General features: G+C 39.6%; 1 protein-coding gene across 1 annotated transcript; it reads right to left on the reverse strand.

Annotated features, from left to right (window-relative positions):
- Window positions 1-6,525: 6,525 nt before the first annotated feature.
- LOC135943070 (collagenase-like) lies at window positions 6,526-7,860 on the reverse strand. Its single transcript, XM_065489469.1, has 5 exons — window positions 7,757-7,860; window positions 7,540-7,694; window positions 7,305-7,486; window positions 7,155-7,250; window positions 6,526-6,890 (listed from the first exon to the last, which is right to left on the reverse strand). The coding sequence occupies exons 1-5, from the start codon at window positions 7,802-7,804 to the stop codon at window positions 6,550-6,552; spliced, it is 822 nt and encodes a 273-aa protein (XP_065345541.1). The 5' UTR covers window positions 7,805-7,860; the 3' UTR covers window positions 6,526-6,549.
- Window positions 7,861-13,270: the final 5,410 nt, after the last annotated feature.

The raw sequence follows: 13,270 nt of genomic DNA on the forward strand, positions 1-13,270 counted from the left end.
TGAAAAATTGACTCTCTTCAAACCATGCAAAAGGCATTTGAAAAAAATTAATCACGGTGGTTGTATTGTAGAATACCACAAAAATATAGGGCTTTTGTTTCCTCTTGCAATATTTGATTTACTATTATGCTTGAATTTTATATGTTTCTTGCATTTTCTGCACTTGAGAATGGTGAATCATCCGTGTTGGATTTGTATAAAGAATTTTAATTATATATGATTTTCCCTCCGTTCCATTGGAAAGTATTGGTGGAAAGAACACTATTCGGACTAATTTGTCTTCTTGTTTAGTGAAAAATGACAATCGTTTCGATTTCTATGAGCAATAAATGTCACAACCTGATTTTAAAATACGCTAACAATACCATTGTTAGATCCCATGAGGATGTTTACTGCCTCAGCTCCATTTCTCAACACCGAAGAATTAAAAATTTTTCCTAAAAATATTGATACAAGAGTTTCCATGTGTATGGGTAAAAATGTGTTTCTTTTTAACACAATTATTTTTGGTCTATATATAACTCTAAAAATATGTGACAAAAACTTATTGTAGAACATGGTATGTATTGTGCCTACTAACTCAAAACGTTGTAACAACCAGTGTAGTTTGCAAACTCTAATTCTAAAGCGTATTATATTAATTGAATAATGTCACTCTATTTGTCGTCAAACAAAGAGGTATTTCGAAACTATTTCCCACCGAGCTGAGCAGAGCACATGTGCGAGTAACTGAGCGATTCCGATATTTACAGGAATATGCACATTAAATGCATGCACGCGGGCAAAACTCCCTCTGGAGCTTGTGCACAGAATACACACAACATGAAATGCACTCAGATTTCTAGATAGTAATGCAGTTCACAATTATTGCACAAGCAAGTCTCTCGTGCGGCGGCAGATTGTAGCTTATCGCGTGGATATTGTTTAGGCAGGCAGGGAGCAAAGCTAATAGCAATTCTGGTCAGCATGTGCGCATACCCAGTTATGATTGCGTTTTGCTCAGTGCATGCTGATTGTGACACATGACGACGATAATTACTAGAGAGGGCGTTGGGAGCCAGAGTCACGTATCAATCGGTGCCCGGCGTCGTGTCTGTCTCTCTCCAGCTGCTTTAATTGTCGGCTGACAACATTGCGGTAATCATATGATAATTTATATAGAGCTCACGTGTGTTCTCTCTAGTGAAACTTTATGAAGCGTGCGCATCTCGCCGTGCTCTCTGGCATTCAGTCTCTTGCGTTGAATTCTCGCTGTCTGTCTGTCTGTCTGTCTGGTAGGCAGGGCCGGCTGCAGCGGATTCTGCGAAAATTGGTGTCTGCCCTGGCGTGAACGAGCCGCCGCGCTATAATAACATACACATGCATTCGCTGTGCAGACAAGCAGATTATGCTGATTATTTGCACTTGCATCCCAGGCGGAAATATTTGTCTTTAATCGCGGTTGAATTCAATCTGTCTCTATTGTGCTATAATTCCGTACAACGCTGCAAAAGTTTCGACAGCTGTGAATAAACAGTTTCAAATCAAACATAGCACAGAGAAACTTATAATATTTGAAAAATGAAATTACCATTTTCGTATCAATATCTGTCAAAATAATAGCGATCTGTGTTGAAGTTATAATAAACGAGAATGATTGTATTTCTAAAATCTATTTCCATTGAGGACATTCAAAAGACAATAAAATTTGCTTGTGAAGCATTGGCTTTCAAAAAATCACAATATAATTTTTTTATTTCCTTTGCCACCGCGGCCAACAGGATATTCAATCTATTCGTCGATATAAATGAATTTTTCATCAGCAGGCGAGTGTTCCTGTGCAGCAGCTGTGAAAGCTACGAGCCGTGCGCGAACGCTTTTAATTATCAGCAGCTCGGCTTATGCACGAAACAATTCAGTGGCAGCACAGCTTTTGCAAACAGACAAAATGCAGCATGCATGATAAAGTGCGCTTGGATGTTTGTTCTAACGAAAGCAACTAGGGCATGAATTATTCCTATTATACATAACAACATTCGTAGAACTATAAAAACATGCATTTATGAACCTGCACGAGAATCTGAATCGCGCACTCCACCGGGCTTAGGCGGTTGCAGCCAATCATAAGTTATCAGTTTATTTTGTGCCGATAAGCAGCTCAATTTGCGCTGCTAACCACACGGTGTTGATGCAAAAAGAGAAAAGGAACATTGTGTGGCACTTTCATTATTACTCTTATCTCAACACGGTCGTTTCGAAAGAGTGCAACAGCTGTAAATTTGTCATTTAGCTCCGCGTTCCGCTCACGCTTTTTGTGTACGTGGAACTCAAATTATGCATATCGGCTGTTTCTAAAAGCATGACAAATCCCAGCTTCACATTGACACAAAATTTCAATTAGATCGTTCCGTAGCAGTAGATTTGACACAAAAGTGCAAATGGATTGTTTGATGAAATTTAGCTGCGGTAGAGCAGCGAGCAAATGCGATTCTTTACGGTCAAATGGATGAAATAATGAATTAACAAAGGGGGTTGAATTTAATTCAAATACACGACTGCTTCCGCCTTAATTTGAACGATTTTTGTGACAGCTGTGATGAAACATTGATAAATTGAGGAAACTAAATAAAAAACATTATATACAAATTTTTATGATTTAAAAATCCCTGAGTCTGCTGAGAGATGGAAAAGCAAATCGATAATGATTTTTTTTAGATCTAAATTTCAGAAGAAATTAACAAAAATTAAAAAACATTTCGTGACTTAATTTAGTCCAATGCTAAGACACTATCAAAATGAAAAAGAGCGCACAGTTTCGTAAAGTAATTTGCTCTCACCTCGCTGATTTATTCGTGCATCAAATAAAGCGATCAGCCGTTTTCTCGGTGGGTGTTGAGAGATGAGGGGCGAAAATGTGAGACAGTTCCGCTGGCAAATTGCTGGACTGAGCGAACATTTCGTCGCGTATTGGATTTGCAGCGTCAACGGAGCCGATTTTTTATTATGAACGCTGTGTTGCAGCTTCAGACATAAGGAAGAAAAAGGCCAACTTATTGTTTGGCTGAAAGATGAAAGTGCCTGCGTAGTTTGTTCTGTCACTGCCGCTATTTCCTGCTTTTCTCGTGTTGCGAGCGGAAAAAACGCTGCATGCCAGACGCAAGAAATCAAACTTCATACATACATGGGCGGAGAGAGTTATGGCGAGCAATTTTTTCTATTTGGCTGCGTCGGTTTTTGGAGTGATACCAATTTTTCCAATTCTAAGCACACTGTTTCATAAACTCAAGGGAAGAAAAATTATTTTTTCATGAAGACGTTTTAACGAGCAAAAAATTTAAACTTTTTAAGTAACTAAATTAGCTTTAAAAAAAGGCAAATGTTAAAAAATTCTGGATTGTATATTCCATTAATAAATTGCTAGCCCTTTGAAGCTATGAATTAATCAACATCCTTCACACTCTTGTGGATAGTTGAAAATAAAATTAAATAACGTTTTCCCTCGCATCAGATTTACTTGGTATAGAGTAGCAAAATTCAAATTTTGAAGTCTGCCAGCCCGTTCTTTGCATCAATTACAAGATTAAAGGTTTTCATATCAAAATATTTACACGCCCGATTTGCCACACAAGACCTGACTCTCCAGTCAAAGCCCACTATGGCGCCCTTCCATCCGTGAAACACTCACTTTCCAACGTCGGGAACTGCCCTCGGAGGATTCGCGCACGTTTGCAGCCGACGCAGCGTCTTTTAATAGAAATAATAAAACGGTCGAGCACTGACCAGCCCGGTAGCTTTCCTGCTCACGTTTATTCTCCCGGCTTTTGCACCGAAATGCGCCGTGAAAAAGGAAAAGCGCGTATCTTATTTTCATTTCGCGAAATCTTTTCCGAGCGGCTGCATTACTGGCATGTTTGTTATTGCGCGCGCGGCCCCAAGATGACGCGGCGGGAATGTCTTTGAACTTCTTTTCTGCCCGCATCCGCGTGTGCCCTCTGTGGAATAACATTTTTCCCTAATATTTTCTCCTTATATGTCTTGATTAAGGAGCTGTTCAAAGGGGGCACTCCTCGATTGTTTGCTCTCACTGCGGAACAACGGGGGAGCAAGAGTGGATGGGCAGGTCTTGTGGTTATGCTCTCAGCCAACGCTATAGGCTGTTCAGTGCTTTGCACCTTTGAGCCCCGGAGTAATTATACAACCTTCATCTTTCTTGCTGGAACGATGGCATAATGCTCTTTCATTTCAATTTATTTCTTCAATGACATGTCAAATTACATTTTAAAAAAAATAATGTTGATGTAAAAAGTATCACATAATGTAGAAAAGGCATTATTTGTAAAGTTATTGATCAAGTCTCTGAAACTCATGGCCCGCTGAGATAATAACAAAAATTCCTACTAACAAGACCACTCGCCACACTAAATGCTTTTGGTTGCTATGCCACAGTACTTTGTTTAGGAAACACCAGCAAAAATTAAATCTTGCCTTAATGAAAGGTTTATTGATTTAAAACTGTAACGAAAAACCAGCTCGTTGGCTCGCATTTTTAAGGAATTCTCAGGAGCATCAATGCGATAGGAGATATTTGAGCATTTCGGGGATTTAATACTGGCTGCCTAGTCAGAGATAACAAAAGGTGGTTAATTTAGTGACTCAAAATGCTCAAATAGTTCAGTGGGCTGGGAGGCGCACCGGCGCTGACTCGCCACTTGCTGGTTTTCGCACCTTTCCAGCGCCTTGGGGGACAAACATCTGGCATTTAAATAAAATACCTCAGTGTGGCGAGGCGAAAAGATGGCCACATTGGGCCCAAGCTCCTCTGTGCTTGGGCCCCATGCTATATTATCCGCTCGGTGGTGACATTTGGACCCAAGTGAGCTCATATTCCAAGAAGTGCTGAGCATGAGGTAAAAATTTTGTTACATTCCAAGTATTTCATGTATGTGTGCACGCAAGAGTGCTAAGTGCGAAATAAATTACTCAGTACTCTCTAATAAAATAACTACAAATGTAAAACAGATTACCTCTCTTGATGATCCTTCCACGTCTCAAATGTCAGTCTGAAGCAAATAAAACAATACAACATATTAATACTAAATTAGTAATGACGTTTTTAATAAGGTGCGCAAATTTACCTAATTCTCACATTTAAGTTAGTTTAAACTTAATGATAGTTCATGTATCAAAACTGCTAGAAATTTTCGAGTAACAAATTAACATGTGCAATCTGAAGGAAGGGGTATTTTTTAATTTCGCAATTTTATTTTTGGTGAAGCTACCCTACTGATCAGTAATAAACGTAATTTCGAGTTAAAAAAAATCTAGTTTTTGTCCTCAATTTTTACCTTCCATTTCAGAAATTTCTTTTCGCAAAATATTTTAAAGCCTTTTTGTATTCTAATTTTAGTGGGTATGGGAATTCCAACCAAATCCAATATAGGCCTATGGTTTTGAATGCATTCTAATTAACTCACTAACCAATTCATGTTTCATGCCCGCAACGGACCATCAAACTCTCGGGTCTCGTCGGAGGCGAAGGGCAATTCATTCAGTGGGCCGTACCGACAAACTGTCTGCGACCGCAGGAGAGCGATTATTAAAGCGACTCGTTCGAACCAGGCAGCGTGTTTTGCATCAAAGGAGTGAATCGCGCTCAAGTGCAGCATTAGCTCACATGAATTAATTTGAGGGGCTGCCCCTATATGCATGCCGCACGTTGACTGGCCCACAGTGACCACCGGCATCAACACTTCATGATGCCGGCCAGCTGACCGAAGGGCCCGTCGAGTTGCAAGCCTCACACAGAGGCGGACGGAACGAGTGGCGAATATTAAAATGCCGCACTTTGCATCAAAGTAAATAGAAAGTCGAGAGTGCTGCTGGCTGGCTGGCTCATCGACGGAAAGGCACAGAAATATTTCATAAAAGCTCGCTCAGATACAATTTTAATACTGAGCCCCACGAGCGGCGGTAAGCGCTCTTCTTTTTCATGCTCCAGCGACTCACCGGACCCTTTGCTGCAACAAACTTTTGCAGCCAACTTTGAGTTTTGTTCTCTTAGTCTTGAATTTGCGGAAGCCAAATAGGTTTAATCGAACCGTCTGCTCAGCGAGAATTATGAAAATTATTCGCACACGCGAGAGAACAAGTTTCTCTGCAGTACTTCTTCTTCCTATAATCCTTCGACCGTGTCTGGACCTGATTTGCATTTCAGCTCTTTTATGATCAGACGTTTTCTTGCGAGGAGGAATTTTCAATAAGCGCTTCTTTCCTAGCAAGTGCCAAAATTATTCAACCGCCCTGCAGCCAATCTCGTCTGTAATGGCAGCTCATCAATTATTCCGCTTTAATTGCGGCTTTTGTGAAGACCACGGAACAAAAGGCGGGGTTCCCAAGAATTCTTTTGTGCGCCACCGCACAATTAGTGCTTTTAAGACCATGATAGGCTCAGACAATTCACTCCCTGAGTCATTTAGAAACGTGAAGATCAATGAGGCTTCTTAAGTTTTGAAGATGGAATAAAAAATTAAAACGCTTTCATTTCCCTTTTGGGTATATATTTTATTAATCTTAAGGTTTAATTGTGACATCAGGTACATTTATTTCGATCCAATCAAGGAACGCAGCGACTCGAGAGTAAACGACGGGGATGGTTGACTCGAAGCAACCGATGTTGTTGACATATCTGTCCTTATGAGAATGGGTGCCGATGAGAATGTAATGGCCCGCCTCATCCTGAGCCAACATTGGTCCTCCATAGTCGTCGTAGCACGGAGTGGGCAGAGTTGGAAGCCTTCTGTCCAGACAGAGCTGCGTTTCGTGCAAGTGATAGGCTCCATACAGGAAAAGACAGTCCTCGAAATTGTACGTGTACGTCTCCGCGTAGTAAAGATTGTCATCAGATGGACCTCCTTTAAAATTTAAAGTTATGTTTTAATTACAGTATAATATAAAAAATCTACGTATGGGGAAGTCATATATATATATATATATATATATATATATATATATATATATATATATATATATATATATATATAAATGATTTAAAGTCTTCTTTGAAATATTTTATCAAGGGGCCTGTTTTTTCTAATTGTTTTGCTGATCAATTATAATTAAATTTTTCGACATCCATATCCTTTAAGCCCAAAATAAAGCAATTTTTCATGAATTACCTGAGAATGTTTGATCCCATCCCATTATTGTTACTTGAGTTGTGTTGAGGAATTCATTGATCATGGATTTTGCGGGAAGTTGGACAGGCTTAAACTCTGAAATACGGATGGATTTATTATTTGAATTAGAATGAACAAAATGACACGTACTGTTGTGTTTGATTGGTGGATCAATCTGAACCAAGGCAACATTGTTTTCAATGGTCTCGGGATCGGGATTATACGCTTCATGGTACAAAATCTGATGGCGTTGAGCGTATCTCAATTCAGCTCCTTCTGCTTCGACGTTTTGGAAGTTAACAGCACCGATTGTAATCCGCAACGGTTCATTGCTATATAATTTTTTCATAGCCAAATTCAAAATTAATAAAAAAGGCCGTCTCACGAGTATTGAAGACATGATGCTGACGTGATGACAGTACTCGGAGATATCAATACACCAGTGCAAAAGTACATCCCATGCTCTAAGGATGCTTGAAATCCAAACTGGCCCGGTTGCACAAGTTCGCCACCAAAAATCCGACTACTGGGCACAGCAGCCTACAACGGGGAGTGAATAAAAATTAACTACATGCACACTCAAATTTAGAAAACAACTTTACCCCATAAGCAGTTGACGCGAGAGCAGCTAACACAAGCAGTTTAATCATCTTGAGCTGTGTGATCAGTTTAAACTTATCAACTTCAACTGGACGTATTTATACTTAAATTTTCATACTCATGCACTGATATCATATCTTGATGAATTTGCAACTCATCGAAAACCTCTGTCTGCTCACCATGAATTTCATTTTGCTGTTTACTGTTTGCTAAACACTAAAACAAGAATGATCATGAACAGGTAATAATCCTTTTAGATTAATATCATTGATTATCTTCATGATAAGAAATTAATTTTTCATGATTGATCACTTTTTTATTTCTCATTGCAATTAAAATAATTCGTTCGGAAAATATTTTGTTTTAATTAGTGATTGTTGATGGTAAAGATGATTATCAGTTTCAAAATGCCACTTTCATCTTTCAGCTATAAAGTCTCCAATCCTATGCGCTGAAAGACAAGAGGCAAACAGCTGCTTATTTCTTTAGGCATTGTGCTGCCCGTGTGATCGATCCCATTCGCGGAGGAATGTTTCATCTCTGCTGAACATAATTAAAGCCGTGTCTGGCAGCCCCTGAGCGAGTGCGCCTCCACGTCTGCAGACCCACCCCGTTTCGCCCCCGCGTCGCAGAGTGCGCGTTGTGTTTCGTATAAAGATAGAATTACATACGCGCACCACAGCAGCCTGCCATCTATTCCCTAGCCCTGTTCTGGCACTAGGCCATCAACTCTTAACTGCGAACAACTGCCTAGTTTGTGCAATTTGAAAGCGGCAAGTAAAACCGCACCCAGCGAGCGCGCCGCACTTCTCGCTCGCGCACAGATTTGAGCACGCGCGCAATTATACATTGCATGCATTGTACAGAACAGGGGCCAAGTGAGTGTTTCTCGCATATTGCCACTTTGCGACAGGTTTGCTCTTCACGACATACTTGCTGACTCGCACTGCCCTGATTTGCACACTTCCAAATCAAGACGCGGACAAGAGGGTTTGAGATGGGGCTAATCATAAATTTAACAAGATAATTTGTAAGAGATTTGATTTATAATTTAGATAGATAGAATTTATTAACATACTAAAACAGTGTACAATTTACAAGAAACAAATCTAGCGTTGCTTCTTAGCTGTTTTATAGATTACAATATACAATTCAAAACAAAACAAAAACTCTAAACTATATTTGATAATAGTTTGCAATATTCCCTTTTAGTTAAAAGCTCCAAAATGAATGCAGATCGTTTTTGACCGTTTGATAACAATCTGTGTTTACCTAGATTGCTCTGAATCTTCTACAGCAGTCAGAAACAAAATATCATTAAACCTTCTTACAAAATATAAATAAATTTTCAATAGTAAAAATGCAAGTGATAATTTTTGGATTGCAATAAAATTGCTTTGTTTTTTCTATGATAACAAGCATTTTGTTCAATTAGGGCACAAAATAACACTGGAAAGTAGGCTGGATTGACGTTGATCCTTTTTCGGCCTTTGAACGCGCTGTTGTTGCTTTTCCGAAGAAAGAACATTAATCTTATGTGCAGTAAGCATTTTCCTGCAAACAACACAACAAAGTGGGCGCCACCACTTTTTTCTCCTAATAAGTAATTCTTAATGACCACTTGTGAGGGGGAAATGCTCTCTGCTAATGCCAAGAAAATATGAAAAATGCGCGCGTTTCTTCTCGCTACCCTCGCTCGTCCTTGGTACGCCCGCTTTTTATTGTTCTGCTGCTCTCAGGCCGAGAACAGTATGATATGATGCTGAAATATGTTCCGTTTTATTGCACTCCTGCAACTCTAATAATGAGCACTGAGTCTTCTTGCCAAATTTGACGGTTGATAAATTTTTAGTTCATTTCATAGCAGTTGTTTTTTTTATGAAATTTTACCCCGAGTCATGATTTACGGACTGTAAAAAATGCTAATGGTTTGGATATAATGTGAGTTTTTCCAGATCCAAAAAGTTTAAATAACATTTTAACTTGCGATACTTTCCTCAACCAAAAAGCAAATTCCGGAGAAATATATTTTTAGACATGTGCAGGGACAAATATTTATTTTGACAAACACACACAAACATGTCATCTGCGGAGTAAGAGCCATGGTACACAAAAAGCTGTTTTGCTCAAAAATTTCCTGTTGGGGAAATCGGATAAATTTTCGCGACTGTCCAAAACACTTCCATTTCAAATTTAGCAGGCATGCTCACTTTTCCAAGCAAGCAAAAAATGGATAACACGCTGGGGCAATTTTAAATTTCCGTCCTCGTCCTCGTGGCAATCTTGACGGTCGACCGATTAAAATATCAATTTCCTGCCTTTGATACGGCAGCAGGCGTCCTCTCTCTCTTTCTCTCTCTCTCTCGCTCACACACAAAGCAGCAGCACTCTCATTTCGGCAAGGTCGACTGCTCTCAATTGCCAGCGACGAGCAGTTTGTTTATTTGCTCTCGCGATATGTGTGTCACTCTGCATAATAACACGCCTCACCCCCTCGTGAGATGGGGAAAATCATCATCCCCTTCGCGACGCGAGCGCGTGCCTTTGGGGGTTGCGACGCGAGGGGTTGTAAATGAGGTTAGGATGTCTCTGCTGCCATTTGGCTGAGTAGATACACGCACTCGCTTACTTTCGGCGATGGGATTGAGTCATGCTGACGCGCGCTCGCTCGCTCGCCTCATTACCATGAATGAAACGTCTCGCCTTTGATTTCTAATGAAAACAACAACTTCGTTACGCGCGGCCGTCGGACGGGCTGCTGGGGTGACATCATTGCAATCAATTATTCTGAATATGCAGTGGTTCGTCTGAATAATTGATTAGATTTTCGCTCTGATGATTCCTGCCGACGCTGCGATTTGAAATCGGTGGTTTAGCTAGAAATGTGTTTGAAAAACTTTCGTACTTAGGTTTCTTCTTTAAAATCTATAGAAAATCAAATGGAGATGCATAAGCATTCTCTGCTGAAGAAATCAAATGTATGCGTTCAAACAAACGAAATTTGCGTTCGGTTTTTCATCCAAGTTTTAACACTGCGTTTGCCAGAAATTGTGTCATATATATCACTCTTACCTCCCTCAGTTAAGTCTTGTCAATGTAATGCTATGTATGATTTTATTTTTATTCATGAATTATCTTTCAAACTTTCTGTTTAAAACGTGCCAAAAAAATGCGTATCTCCAAGCTTCAAATGGAAAATTTTAAAACTTTGCAAATTGATTTATTTAAATCGGATTGTAGAACGGTTTTGCAAACATAAACTTGCGAAATTTGTGTAATTTTACACTTTAAAATTTGATTTTCCTAGCGGAAAAATGGTGTTGGAATACCAAATTAATACTCTTCAAATTAATATAAAAATATATTTCAGAAATAGAGTCCATCTAAAGCAAGGCACATATGCGGATATAAGATGAATAAGACCATTTCTATACGATGTATAATAAGCCATCTAAAACAACTAAAATCCCCTCTAACAGCTCGAACACAAAAATTTCTTTGAAAATCGGTCTCAAATTAGTTGAATGTTTTCCTCTTACATTTCACAAGCAGCATCTTTTTTAAATGAATGGGGCATGAATATTCCTGGTTACCATACCACACCATATACACAGGCTAACAATTTTGCCGCCTAAATTTCCATCTAATCCAAACCCGAAAAATCAAGTAAAAAAGCCGAATACATACATGTTTGACCCTATACTAACAGCTATATAAAGAATAATCAAGGACAAGAATGGGAAAAATAATAATCCAGCGCTGTCAAGCAATAAACTGCATGCTGATGTTGAAACGATCAGCAATTAATTTTAATCTGCTGTCGGCAGCGATGGCTTTTACAGCGGGAAACCGAAATTTATGAGCCCAGGAGTGCATTCTCGACTTAATAGAGGGTCGCATACATAGCCCTGCAGATTGCTTTTGCAGTGCTTAATCTGCAGGCGACTCGATTTATGCCGTTTATACAGGACGAATGAGAAGGAATCTCTTAAGTGTCCAGCAGCGTTTTATTAAAAGGGGAGGCGCAAGATTTAGGTCGAGATAAGCAATAATGAGACTGCCGGCGAAATGGAACAGTAGCGAGTGCAATTCTTTTTTGCCCATTCATTTGCAGCTTTCCCTCCTCTCTCTACAAAATTATTCAACTCTATTCATTTTCCTAATAGCATCCTAGCTGATAAAATCTAATGCACTGAATGCGATTTGATTTGATTAAAAAGACAATCTCATTTGCGAACCAATCAATTAGGAGAACGTTTTATCCACATTAAATTAAATAAAAATAAACTGACGTAAAATTTAAAAAGGCAGTTAAAAAGTATGGCAATAATACTTTATTATTCATTACAAATGTGCTTCATCTATGCTCTCCTTGATTTTGACTCTGTCAACAATATTAAATATGGGCTTTTGCCTGTTAAAAAGGACCGAAATGCGGTATACTCATTGCGACCAGCGGCAAGAGGCACACATTTTTCATTTTCCAGAAGAGAGAGGAAGCAATAAATTTTGCACATTTCCACTTTTCTCTCTCCCACGTCGGCTCATCTGCATGCCGAAAAAACTGCTGAAAAATTCATAAGGCCATGTGTGCATGTGTGTGTGTGTCCTGGTCTCGCAGAGGGCGACGCCTCATTAACATAAAAAGCGCCTGATGCATTAATAGAAAAAAAACAGGCGATGGCTGACCAGAGAGAAGCGCGGTCGGTCGGCGAGTGTGCTGTTCCGGCGCGACTATTGGATTCGTGCGGCCGGCATAAACGGTCGTATATGTAAATCAATTCGAATAAAGCAGCTAGCATGAAGCCAATCGAGTGCAGCCGCTGCCAATGCTGCCGCCGGTGTCCAGTGATTGCACATTGATCGATTGATTTCCATCTCGTGCTCCGTCTGTCGTTCGCCCGACGACCCGCGAGAGACCGACAGACCTCGTCGCAATCAATCTGCGGAATGTTTGCACTCGCTCATCTGGACAGCCAATCCGGAGCAGACTAATTGCCCTGTCTCCCGCTGATATTTCGCCTGAATGTTATAACATAAAAGAGGAGAATCTGCCGGCTCGGTTCACAATTTTGTTAATTTATTGTTTACTTTCACTGTCGAATAAAAATGTAAATTGCTTTCCAGTGTGCGAAGAGAGGTATTTTGAAAGGTTTTGCCCCTGGGGGTAAATCAGTCACGGATCCGTTAAACAAAGACGACCGGAAAACGCATGTTTAATTTTACGCATCCATGGCTGGAAACTGTGCCGGTGAACACATTTGCTAAGCGGGTGGCATATCGTTTATCTGCTTCATTGGTTAAGCGTGGATTAGATATTGGATTCGGATTTCATGAAATTTCTTCCTACGAATTATGCGGAAGAATTTATCTTAAATATGACTACATTCAAAAGTCTTTCTTATTGCTTAACTTGGAAAATTTGGTTGAATAATTTAAAAAACGATTACAGCCGACCAATTTAAGTAACCAAAGAGAAATGATCTCACAATTTTAAATCAATTAACTTTTTAAAA

Source organism: Cloeon dipterum, chromosome 4 (assembly GCF_949628265.1).
Source record: "Cloeon dipterum chromosome 4, ieCloDipt1.1, whole genome shotgun sequence".
NCBI lineage: Eukaryota > Metazoa > Arthropoda > Insecta > Ephemeroptera > Baetidae > Cloeon > Cloeon dipterum.

Bases quoted from the DNA above. Each gene is read 5' to 3' on its own strand.
- LOC135943070 (XM_065489469.1), bottom strand. From the start codon at position 7,804: ATGATTAAACTGCTTGTGTTAGCTGCTCTCGCGTCAACTGCTTATGGG. The intron at 7,487-7,539 runs GTGAGACGGCCT...AAAATTATATAG, and splicing joins GCATCATGTCTTCAATACTC to CAATGAACCGTTGCGGATTA. The intron at 6,891-7,154 runs GTAATTCATGAA...TAAATTTTAAAG, and splicing joins ATGGGATCAAACATTCTCAG to GAGGTCCATCTGATGACAAT.